The 12,687-nt window shown below is 43.3% G+C and overlaps 2 protein-coding genes across 2 annotated transcripts in view; one reads left to right on the forward strand and one right to left on the reverse strand.

Annotated features, from left to right (window-relative positions):
• engl (endoglin, like) overlaps window positions 1–5,503 on the forward strand; it is a 23,983-nt gene extending 18,480 nt beyond the window's left edge. Inside the window, 8 exon segments of the mRNA XM_070449218.1 lie at window positions 183–242; window positions 380–565; window positions 948–1,463; window positions 2,230–2,440; window positions 2,568–2,627; window positions 3,246–3,347; window positions 3,808–3,892; window positions 4,098–5,503. Coding sequence (XP_070305319.1) covers window positions 183–242; window positions 380–565; window positions 948–1,463; window positions 2,230–2,440; window positions 2,568–2,627; window positions 3,246–3,347; window positions 3,808–3,890 — 1,218 coding nt within the window. The 3' untranslated portion in view covers window positions 3,891–3,892; window positions 4,098–5,503.
• A 59-nt stretch (window positions 5,504–5,562) lies between these two features.
• LOC111979929 (zinc finger protein Gfi-1b) lies at window positions 5,563–10,585 on the reverse strand. Its single transcript, XM_024010624.3, has 6 exons — window positions 10,266–10,585; window positions 8,281–8,633; window positions 7,921–8,093; window positions 7,420–7,563; window positions 7,141–7,306; window positions 5,563–6,667 (listed from the first exon to the last, which is right to left on the reverse strand). The coding sequence occupies exons 2-6, from the start codon at window positions 8,582–8,584 to the stop codon at window positions 6,471–6,473; spliced, it is 984 nt and encodes a 327-aa protein (XP_023866392.1). The 5' UTR covers window positions 8,585–8,633; window positions 10,266–10,585; the 3' UTR covers window positions 5,563–6,470.
• Between the last annotated feature and the right edge of the window lie 2,102 nt (window positions 10,586–12,687).

The following is a 12,687-nucleotide window of genomic DNA, read 5'->3' on the forward strand; positions in this document are numbered from 1 at the left end:
ACTACCAGTACAACCATAACCTCGCTAACACGCTAAACTACCAGTACAACCATAACCTCGCTAACACGCTAAACTACCAGTACAACCATAACCTCACTATCACGCTCCTAGGACTCTAGAGTACCTAGAGTCCTAGGAGGTACTTATGACTTGCCATGTTTTGTGTCTGTCCATCCTCTCAGGTTTTRCTATGGAGAAACAAGCCTCTGGTTGCTGTGGGCAATACATGTGAGATGATACAGGTTGTGTGTTTGTGTGTGTGTGGTCCATTTTCACCACATATTAGTGTGTGTTTGTTGTGTGTGTGAGACAGAGACATGTATATCTATGCTTGTCCTTATCATTCCATACATCTCCCTCTTTTCCATTGTCCTCTTAGTTCAGCTGTTTTGCTGCAGTCCCCAGTGTCCCAAGCCTTCCTGTGGAGTAGCCCACTCTGCAGGGGCCTGGGCCCCTCCCAAGGGCCAGGGCTGGCCCACTGGTCTCACTGTTTGTTACAGAGGGCTATGAGCAGAGGCAGACTGGTCCTTGTACCATCACTGCTGACAACCGTGTGTATGTGGAGGTCAGTTTGCCTAGCTATGTGTGTGTGTTTAATTGTGTGCCTGCCTGCCTGCCTGCCTGCCTGTCTGTCTATCTGCTGATGTAGCTCCTGCTGCAAGTGCTACTTGTGTTTCTCCCTCTGCTAGTCTTCTACAGTATCAGCTGCCTCAAGCCCAGAGCAAACTTCCTCCAGAAGGCTATTATAATCACATCTAGATATGTCACAATAAATCCTTTCTATAAGAACTATGTAGCCCTGCTATTACAGCACTAGAGCACAGCAGGTTGTAACAGAGTATTACAAATTACAGTAATAGTGTAATTACAATACTTAAATATCAACTCAGTAATAAGACCATGGCAAAGTAATGTTACCCATATTTCCTCTGACTGTTTTTGCCAAGCTTTCCGCCAAGAGAGCCCACGGTGGGGGTGTGGAGGTGCGGTCCTGCATGGTGTCACCCCTATCAGACCCCCGTGCGTCCCCTGGCTGGTCAGTCATTAGAGACAGCTGCTCCACTGACTCCTCACTGACACTCAGCAACATGACACATGGCCAAGAGGATGAGGAGGAAGATGAGGAATATTATGAAGAGGAAGAGGAGGTACCTAGAGTCCTATCATTCAGGCATCCAGGAAGGGCTTGGAGGAACAAAGCAGGATTGAGAAAAAGCGAACACGGTGGGAAGAGGGGACGAGGAGGACGAGCCAAAAGGAAGGAGAGCGATGGAGGAATGGGAGGAGAGGAGGACCAGATACACAGGCTAAGGTTCAGTTTTGTCCTTCGGCCCATCTACAACAACTCTGTCCAGTTCCTGCAGGAGCACTGTCGCATCCGTCTGTGTGGCCCTGAGTCAGTGACCCAGSGGCCTCCAACGGCCATAATGCAGAGTGGCTGTCCGAATCCCTGGGGCCAACAGGTACAGTACATGTTCTATATTCATAATGGCTAGTAGTATTAATGACTGAAAGTAATGACTTACCCTCAGTGGCGGTTCTAGCTTGTATGGCTCCCTTCAGCGCCCCCCACCCCCAGCAACAACAAAAGCACCATTCTGCACTAACTGTCATTTTTATTCAGACATTTGGAATAACACAAATAAATAATCATAACATTTAAAACTATATAAACATAAAAATATATACAAAAATAAGACCAATATCAAAAACAAGTAACAAAGACAAATCGAAACAAATTTGTGTCGATTTGGCACCCGAGCGTCAATACATTACCCATCCCCCAACACTGTCAACCAAGAGTCAAGACTAAACCAATTCACCTTGGTGGTGTGCAGACTGCTTTTATATTATTCCTAATGATTTTGCACAAACCAGAAAAATGTCTAACTATATATTCACAGTATTATGAATTTATTGTGATTTATTTAGTAGCATTTCATAGTGTGACTGATTTTAATAATTGCGTTAGTACTGTACAAAATTAGAGGTGCGCTATTTGATCAGATTCCCCCGCTCCCCCTACCTCGGGCTTCCAGTTGGGAGACCTGAGGTCAACCTACCCCCGCCCCCCTCCACATCTCGTACTTCTGAGTGGAAGACCTTCCCAGGCAGTAGCCTGCCTAGCTCACAAACTAGAATCAGGGCGCCCACTTCGACAAGGTTAATTGACCCACAATCCCACACGGTGACATGATATTATTAACGTGACATGCAAATGAGCGATAGAAAACCGATCGTGCAAATGTCACCATTCCGATTTTTTTTGCGCGGGCACCCAGTGCCGCTCACGGCAAGATGCCGCCCTGTCGCCTATACCTAAATCCGCCACTGCTTATATTCCTCTCTTCTCTCTGTCAGTATGAGTACAGAAAATTCTCCAGACCTATGCTGGTCTATCAGCCCGTTGGTGTGGCCAGACAGCTGGCGCCACCTGCTGGTGAGTAGTAGATGGTCATTGGTGGTGTGGTCCACCTCCTCATTACATGGGCCTGAAGTAATTCACTTTCACTCTGTGTAAAAGGGTGTTTCTCTCTTCTTATCCAACTCTCTCTTTCTCTCTCTAGGTCAGAGAGGTGAAATGCCCAGTGTGTCTCAGCTACCCAAGCCTATCCCAGCGCACAGCAGTAAGTAACTGTAACTTTAACCCTAGCCTCAACCCTAACCCCAGCAGTTCAACCCTAACCCTAGCTCCAACCCTAACCCCAGCAGTTCAACCCTAACCCTAGCCTCAACCCTAACCCTAGCTTCATGTCCACACCCTGGTTAAACCCTAACCCTAGCCTCAACCCTAGCCCTAGCCCAGCTTCATGTCCACACCCTGGTTAAACCCTAACCCTAGCCTCAACCCTATCCCTTGCTTCATGTCCACACCCCAGTTCAACCCTAGCCTCAACCCTAACCCTTGCTTCATGTCCTCACCCTGGTTAAACCCTAACCCTAGCCTCAACCCTAACCCTTAGCTCATGTTCCACCACCCAATTCAACCCTAACCCTAGCCTCAACCCTAACCCTAGCTTCATGTCCTCACCCCAGTTCAACCCTAACCCTAGCCTCAACCCTAACCCGGTTCAACCCTAACCCTAGCCTCAACCCTAACCCTAGCTTCATGTCCACACCCCAGTTCAACCCTAACCATAATATCAACTCCTGGATGTTCCTACATGTGTGTATTATCACAACAGTGATAGTAACTGGGATTTGGCTTAACTACTACTTTTCCCTCCCACGTTTTTGTCACCCAGGCTCTGGGGTAGACACAGACTCAGTGTTGGGGATTGTGTTTGTTGCTTTCCTTCTGGGCATCAGCCTGATGGGGGCGCTGTGGTGCATCTACTCTCACACAGGTAACCACACAGGACAGTTACTAAAGTCTATCCTGGACCAAAGGCCAAAATACTGAGCTATACCACCATATTCATAAATAAACATAGAACATTCTATACCTGTTTATTATCTGTCACTTTATTTCTAGTTATATGTACATATCTACCTCAATTACCTCGTAACCCTGCACATCGACTCGGTGCTGGTTCCCCTTATATAAAGCCAAGTTATCGTTACTCATTTTATTATTTCTCTATTTTCTTTCTCTCTGCGTTGTTGTGAAGGGCCCGTAAGTAAGCATTTCACTGTTAGTCTACACCTGTTGTTTTTTCGAAGCATGTGACGAATAACATTTTATTTTATTTGACCTAGTGTAAGAGAAGATTCTATGACAACTTTCTTACTATTTTTGAGAGAAATACTGGGTTTATTCACCATGTATAAATGTTAGTGACACACTTGACATGTGATTGGTTGCAGGGGCTCCTCCACCAACCAGAAGAGGGGGCCTGATCGAGTATACTAACTCTGCCTTATTAGACTCTTCCAACAGCTCTGTGTAGAGGTGAGATGTGGAACGTGAGCAACACACACAGCAGCTGGGGGACCACAAAGTAAAGAGAATGTMAAATTTAGACTAGTATTCTATAGACTTATCATGGTGGCACTAGCACCCTTTGTGAATTAGTCAAGCACCTGCAGATTGCAATAGTGATATCTTGTATCATGTGTAAGAAATACAATATTATCATTCTCTATCTCATTTTCAGTGTTTCCTCTGGTAAATCTGAGACCGAGGGTAAAGTGGGACAGAAGATAAAACACCTGGTGTGTGTATGTGAGTGTGTCAGACCTGGGTTGAAATACATGCGTGTTTAAGTATTTGTTATTTAAATACTTATTTTCTGTGTATTTTTGTATTTTCAAATAATGTGGCCAATCAGCTATTTTTCCTTGAAGTATTTAAAAAATAACTTCCTATGAATAGCAGAAAATATTTTCAAATATATTATTTCAAAAACCCTAGAACCAAACAGACCTGGGTTCAAATGCATGCAGTATTTTAATATTTGTATTTGAAAATAGTTGAGCATTTCCAAATTCATTCCAATATTTAAGTACTGAAAAATATCCAGATACTTACTTCGAAATGTCTTTGAAAGTAATTGAAATACCCTAAATAGTTTTTGAACCCATGTCTGGTATGTGTAAATACATATACACTGAGTATACAAAACATTGAGAACACCTGCTCTTTCCATGACAGACTAACCAGGTGAATCCAGGTGAAAGCTATGATCCCTTATTGATGTCCCTTGTTAAATCCACTTCAATCAGTGTAGATGAAGAGGAGGAGACAGGTTAAAGAAGGATTTTTAAGCCTTGAGACAATTAAGACATGGATTGTGTATGTGTGAAATTCATAGAGTGAATGGGCAAGACTAAATAGTTAAGTGCCTTTGAACGGGGAATGGTAGTAGATGCCGGGGACACCAGTTTGTGTCAAGAATTGCAACGCTGCTGAGTTTTCATCCCCCGCAGTTTCCCGTGTGTATCAAGAATGGTCCACTACCTAAAGGACACAACTGTGGGAAGCATTGGAGTCAACATGGGCCAGCATTCCTGTGGAATGCGTTCGATACCTTGTACAGTCCATGCCCCAACTAATTAAGGCTGTTCTGAGGGCAAAAGGGAGGGGGGGGGGGTGCAACTCAATATTAGGAATATGTCCTTAATGTTTTGTATACTTGGTGTACACATGCTTGAAGCAATGAGATGTGTAAAGGTCAGAAATACTGAGACTACATGAATGTCTACAGGTACATGGCCTCAGCAACTCCTCAAAGTGTTGGAAGAAATACTATTCAGTGCATCTGATCCATTACACTGTATCTACAATGTCATAACCTGGGCTCATAGAATGGAATGGTGTGATTACTGGCTATAGGATGAGCATGAATCTGAACCTAGCCTAGTCTAATGTTACAACAGAAATAAGCACTACAGAGTTTAAAGAGGAGGAACACATGAAGTGAAATATATGTCATGAGTAGAATATGTGTGAGGGGAATTGCCATTATCCAGATCCTTATTGTATATATCTATGTTGTAACTGTGACCCTTTGTTTGATATTATCTGTGCTGTTGCTATTTAAATTAAATATCTGTGACTGAGTTTTTGTGTTTTATCTTCAAATAAAGTGCGGGTGAGAACAATGAATGACGACCCAGAAATTCTAAACTTAAACAGAGTATTTAATTKWTTATATCTAAATCCCTTTTAATATATACTCATGCTGACCAGGCTGTGACACTGAAAATATACAGTCACGTTGTCTCATCATAATTGTGGAGCATCATTTCAACATAATCATTGTCTCTCTCTGCTCGTACTGCAGTCAGAGACATTATTTTTCACATGTTCCACATGGCCTGAATGTATGTTATTATCCCCTTGGGTGGGCTGCCACAGGGAAGTGAAAATGTCAGCTTCATTCATACACCAACAATGGGAGCTACAATTGCAATGGCTCTCTGAGGAAAATGGCCAATTACCGTGGGAAATAGGGGTTTGCTTTGTCACTCTACAAAGCACCTTTTTTTAATAAGGAGTCTTTTAGACATACAGCACAGTAGAGACCAGGGCCTAAAGGGCCTAAAGGGCCTAAAGACCAGGGCCTAAAGGGCTGGATTCAATCCGTAGCGTTAAAGCGTGACTGACATTTGAAGGCAACGTTTCCGTGTTGGCGGAGACAGCATTCATGGTAAACGTTGCATATGTTGGCTCAATCGAAAATGGCCTTTACATTTCAACCGGCTACAACGCTGATCTTCTGCGCTATGGATGGAATCCAGCTCGTACACTATATATGACATTGCTAGAGATGTTAACAAAGTGATCAGGTGCCCTCAAGGCACTATCCAAAYGGTCAACCAGAAAAGCTGTGAGCGAACGCAAATCCACAAAAACAAATGCCCAAATAACTTGAACATAAGTAATGCTGTGCTTAGCTTCAGTCACTGATCAAAGTACCATATAAAAACGGAACTGCAAATACCGGTCAACAATCTCTATACAAAGCACTCATTCTTGTGCTACATACAGTACTCGTGTAATACAAATCTCCATTATACCCGTGGCCTCAGCTCTGTGTGTACACGCTGCTATGAAAACATTGTGTCTCCTGGTGGCGCTGTAGGTCCAGTCTGCGCTGGAAGCTGCTTTGGCAGTGCGTGCAGCTGAAGGGCCAGTAGCTGCTGTGTTTACGGCTGTGGGTGATGAGGTTGGAGCTCTGGCTGAAGGCCTTGCCACACACCTGACACACATGGGGCTTCTCACCTGAGACAGACAGGGACAGACAGCAGGACATGACATGGAATTCAAGAAGAGAGATACTCTGTGACAGCAGACAGTGTGTAGGGCAGAATCCTAACTTCAGATGTAAGCGACCTTTGCAAAATGTGTATGTCAGTTGTACTATAATGTACACACACCAGCTGACCTATGTTCTACACACACTATGCTCATTTGTGTATGTGACCTTACAGTGTACCTCCCCGCACCTCAAATCAAATATATTTATATTGGTCACATACACATGGTTAGCAGATGTTAATGCGAGTGTAGCGAAATGCTTGTGCTTCTTGTTCCAACAGTGCAGTAATATCTAACAATTCCCCAACAACTACCTAATATACAGAAATCTAAAGGGATGGAATAAGAATATGTACATATAAATATATGGATGAGCGATGGCCGAGCGGCATAGGCAAGATGCAATAGATGGTACAAGATACAGTATATACATATACCTGTGTGTATGAAGGTGTGTTTCTTCATGTCTGACTTCTGGTGGAACCTCTTGCCACAGTACTGGCAGGGGTAGGGCCTGGTGTCAGAGTGGATGAGCAGGTGGGTGGACAGGGTGGAGGAGCGCTTGAATACCTTCCCACACTCCTTACAGCTATAGCTACGCTCCTGGGACACACACATTCACAGAGATGTGGTTAGRATTTTGCCATTTAGTATTTTTATATAGTTTGTGTTGGGAAGTGGAGAGACCTCCACCAATGTACTTCTGCCAGATATACCTTTGGTCTTCCGTACAGGCCCAGAGCTTGTTTGAACTCGTAGGGGTGCTCTGGGGCTTTGGCTGATGTGGCCAATGGGACTGCAGGCACGCATGCACGTGACCTGAGTAAATTAGTCTTCAGTACAGCTCCTGAGGACAAGACCTGAGAAAAGAGAAAGCTAAGAGTAACAGCAGCAGTAGCTCATACTCCCAGAGATGTTAACCATATTCAACACAATTACCCCTCACAGCCTCTATTCTCACATCAAACAAATCTGCTGTTATGTAATTTTCTGACATGTCACAGAGCCCTGTTGGGTACAATTTTCACCACTCTACTGTCATTCTTGTCTCAGGTCACAAACACCAAACAGTACTGTATCTCATTTATTCCATTTTAGTCATGCCTGAAGTGGTTTGYATGGTTTGGAACCACACACTTTTGGTTGATACACCCTATAAGGGCGGATGTGCTGTTCTGATTATATTGTAATTCCTGACCCTTGCTGGTTCTTCTTACCTTTTCACAGAGGGGGCATGGGCTGGTGGAATTGAGGTCTATATGTGGCCTGTGGCTCAATAAGACATGGACCAGTTTCTCCAGCTCCCTCTCTCTGTCAGGGCCCCGGGGCCAGTGTATGGACCAGGGCAGTGCAGACTCGGATGGCTCCACACCATCGTACCCTCCGGTTTCTGTGTAGTAAGTGGCATACTAGTAGATTGAGTTTGAAATAAAAAAATGTATTTTTGATTTGATAAAGTTAGTTATGACAATCAAATTGAGGCAATTTGAATACAAATACATACAAATATCTACATCTACTTATTTATTATTTACAATAAATAGTGTAGAGCCATAAAGTCAGGATCAGTCGGGTACCTGCAGACCAGCTGGTCCAGAGGTCAGCTGGCGAGGTGCTGTGTGGTCTGGTTGCCATGGCGTCCCAGCTAGGACAGGGGTAGTCCAGGGTGTCCTTGACTTCTGACCCTGAGCACAGGTTGCCCTCGTCCTCCTGGAAGGGGCTCCGATGTGGGGACCTTACTTCCTGCCACACCCCGTTCTGCCTGTCGTGATGATTTGTATGAGGTTGTGGCTGGTCAGGGTTTGTGTGTCTGGTGCCTTTAGAGAAGCAAGGGGGATGAGATCCTGGTCTCTTACTCTTGACCAGGAATGAGCGAGGCATGACAGAGCTGAGGCAAGGGGAAGGTGCAGAGCGTGAGAGAGATAAATACCTACAGAACAGACAAGAGACGAGGGGTCATTCGAAATTCCTTCACAACTTAATGACAGATTATTTGACAAAGTGTTCCTCTGTACTAAAGAACAACAACGAACTGATATTATTTATAGATTTTTTATTTCATTTTTCTACAAATACCAATGCCCTAAAGACATACATTGAGTATACCAAACAACACCAACAACACCTTCCTAATATTGAGTTGCACTCAATTCGTCGGGGCATGGACTCTATCAGGTGTGGAAAGCGTTCCACAGGAATGCTGGCCCATGTTGACTCCAATGCTTCCCACAGTTGTGTCCTTTAGGTAGTGGACCATTCTTGATACACACAGGAAACTGTTGAGTGTGAAAAACCCAGTAGCCTTGCAGTACTTTACACAACCGGTGCACCGGTCCTTCTACCATACCCTGTTCAAAGGCACTTAAATGTTTTGTCCTGTCCATTCACCCTCTGAATGGCACACATACACAATCCATGTCTCAAGGCTTCTTTAACCTGTCTCCTCCCCTTCATCTACACTGATTGAAGTGACATCGTTAAGGGATCATAGCTTTCACCTGGTCACTCTACTGTATGTCATGAAAAAAGAACATGTTCCCAATGTTTTGTACACTCAGTATATTTATCCACAGAATCATTCACCTCACTTATAGAATTTCTGGAGAATGTGAAATGTGTTTGGATCGTAATGACATTTTGCTGCAATTAAGTAATGACCATAAAATAGTTTGATATATAAATATGTGTTTCTACTGTAAGAGATAGCGAAATTAGAGATAATACATGTTTTGAATTTTCCACGTAATGTAACATAGCCATTCACCAATTTTTTTTTAAATTATCTCTAAAAATTGCTCTGTGAAAATATACAATTACAGATTGGCACACATCACACTTATAGTAAGCTGTAATGTCACTCATGTTGCTCTGAGCTAGTATTCCTTATCTTCGTATGTAAATGTGAAACACACACACACCTGTTGATAAATATTCAGTTAAAATGCCAAAGCCTGTGGTTTGGGTAAGAAATGCATCATGGCCACCTGCACACTGTTTAAAAAAAAAACWTTTCAAAAGCACTTCTTTCTCTGAGGACTACCCTACTCCGGCATTGTTTAAAGTCAAGCAATTCAAACTGAAATCTCACGATCTGTTGTGATAAATACATTTTGAGCTTTTTACTAAATAGATCTACGTCTCTATAAGTTTTCAAACGTTTCTAAATATGACATATGAACYCAATCATTCATAAAATAGCATACAATCCTACCATACAATGCAATCAAATTACAAATGCAACATATTTCCTTTGAAATTCTCCTAATGATATTCACAATTCTACACATTATCAGAATATATTTTTTACCATTGATCACCCAGCTGTATATTAATAAACGACACAAACTTTTGCAAAAACAATAACCTATTTTGGTCAGTTTTCAGTCAAGCTCAATCCTAAAAATAACTAATATTTTTGATTGCTCGTCAGTTAAAAGTATTAAAATTATTTATATCTGTACTGAATTTATCCTCAAATTCAATAAAAATCATGCTAAACATTAAACACCAATCTCATATTATAAAGTTGAAATCTGGAGAGAGGCTGAGCTCTTTAACTTACCACTTGTATGCACAGTTGAATCTGGAGTGGTTGCTATCTCTTTGGTGTCAGTAACATCCCCTTTTCTTTACCCTCTCACCCATTAACTGATGACATGACAGAAAACAATTGATTTGGTTTGATTTTGAAGCAGTTGCTGAACAAAGGATTGTGGGAAAGCTCAACAAAAAACCCACCAGCCAACCTTTACAGTGCATTCAAAGTCTATACCTCAGCGTACAATTCAAAGCATTTACCTAAAGGCTAGAAATTTAAAATGTTAATCTATTAAACTCATACTGTAACATTAATTTGGCTCTTACACACAAAACGACAGTATGTGACAATGATACATAACATTGGTTATTTTTCAAGATTTATTCTAATCTACACTAGAGATTTTATAATCAGAAATAGTCTATCAGCTAGATAAACTGTTTTTCTTTGTTTTAGTTTTTGATTTAATAAAACAAATCTGATATTCCGAGTTGTTAACCAACTTCTGTAATGGAAACCTGTGCTCGGTGTTCAGCTTGTTGTTCGCATCCTGCCTGTTGTCTTACCTCTAGAGAGGACTGATCCTGCTACCGTACACAAGAAAAGACCAAGCACACATCCAAACCTGTCCATCTTGGTCTGAGAGTCAATGTTCTATGCTACTGAGTCACAGGTAACTTGGAGATGCCGGTAGCAACAGTCATACTGATGGTAGGAAGTGTGTACATTGTCACTTGATTGTGTTTAAATACCTTAGTCTCACGTACAAATAGGGACCTTACTTTAACCATGTAATCTTGCTATGGGAGATTATTGACACACACATCACTGGTGTCTATGCAGTGTGGAATGTGTATAATACACAACCCACACAACTCTCTTCCTGTGACTGARGTAATTTAAGTGATCTCCACCACAGAAACACTCTCCCACACTAGAACAAAGATGAAAAGAGCTGCTAGAAGATGACAGGATTTTACTAATCAAGTGAAGTCAAGAAGTGAGATGGCAAAGATAACTGTATTATAGCTGATGTCCATTGAATTACAGTGAAAACTACATTGGAGATCACTGTATGACTCAGCACATGACATCTTAGATTGAAACAGGTCAGAGGCCCTCAGAAGAGCCTCAATTAATTGGGGCATGGACTCTACAAGGTGTCGAAAGTGTTTCACAGGGATGCTGGCCCCTGTTGACTCCCATGTGGACCATTCTTGATACACACGGGAAACTGCTTCAAAAACCCAGCAGCTTTGCACTTCTTGACGGAAACCGGTGCGCCTGGCACCTACTACCATACCCCATTCAAAGGCACTTAAATATTTAGTCTTGCCCATTCACTCTATGAATTTCACACATACACAATCCATGTCTCACYTGTCTCTAGACTTAAAAATCCTTCTTTAACCTGTCTCCTCCTCTTCATCTACACTAATTGAAGTGGATTTAACAAGTGACATCAACAAGGGATCATAGCTTTCACCTGGATTCACCTGGTCARTCTATGTCATTGAAAGAGCAGGTGTTCTTAATGTTTTGTRCACTCATTGTATTGTATCCTGTGAGCAGCAGACAGTGGAGTTGAGTGTGCCACTGCCTTGATGTTCTGGAGTGGAGCTTGGCAGAGCGCTGTGGTTACTGTGGCGGGGGGCTGGCAGCCTTCTCCCCAGGGTTTCAGGGAGTGCAGGCGAGGGGGGGGCAGGTTGTTGAAACGAGGTGGTAGGCTCGGTGGGTTTGTGTCTCGTCTCTGATGGGGGGGGGTTCAGGGGCKTCTCTTCCTACATCCGTCCCTCTGCTCCCCTGCTGCTGCTCCTGTCTTTCTAGGAACCTGAATCTTGGGGGTCTGGGGTGGAGGGGTTTAGGGAGGGGGGAGGGGGTTCTGGCTGGTTGGCATTTAGTGTACTTTTCCTTTCTTTGTTTTTGTCTCACCTGTTCTGCTTTCCACTGTGATATGTTCCCTTGCGTTCAAGTATGCTCCTGGCTCTGAGCTCCAATGAAGCAGTCTGTATAAGGCTTTGGTTATGAAACCAGCATCACAAGCACCAATGAAGCGACAGGTGAGGATGCAGACACAAGACTCTCTCTGGTCAGAGAGCGACCTGGGGTTGGACTCAACCAGTGAATACACAATGTTAGGATGCGGTCTAGGTGCCCTGGTCCCCCTCGTTTATCACAACTGAGCAAATTTTCCATCATGGCTCCCAATATTGTTGGAAGGATAGGTGCCTAGTAGAGAGTACGTGGCTGAAAACCTACTGCACGACTCCCAGTGTGTTACATCTGCTCCAGCCACGCCCTCTACTGCTCATCCTGTGTCTCCTTGACCTGCCGCCACTCCCCCAATGCTCTCTCTCTCTCGCTCTGTGTGATTGTGTGGGCGGAGACAGGTGTTCTGGAGTCAGAGCAGATCCCCACCAGCTGCAACCTGTTCCATAATCAAGAC

This window comes from Salvelinus sp. IW2-2015, linkage group LG20 (assembly GCF_002910315.2).
Source record: "Salvelinus sp. IW2-2015 linkage group LG20, ASM291031v2, whole genome shotgun sequence".
Classification (NCBI taxonomy): Eukaryota; Metazoa; Chordata; class Actinopteri; order Salmoniformes; family Salmonidae; genus Salvelinus; species Salvelinus sp. IW2-2015.

What these genes read in the sequence shown, in the direction of transcription:
- LOC111979929 (XM_024010624.3), bottom strand. Translation starts at nt 8,584, where the DNA reads ATGCCTCGCTCATTCCTGGTCAAGAGTAAGAGACCAGGATCTCATCCC. An exon ending in CTGGACCAGCTGGTCTGCAG is followed by an intron (nt 8,094 to 8,280) that starts GTACCCGACTGA and finishes CTTACTACACAG; the next exon opens with AAACCGGAGGGTACGATGGT. An exon ending in GCCTGTACGGAAGACCAAAG is followed by an intron (nt 7,307 to 7,419) that starts GTATATCTGGCA and finishes TGTGTGTCCCAG; the next exon opens with GAGCGTAGCTATAGCTGTAA.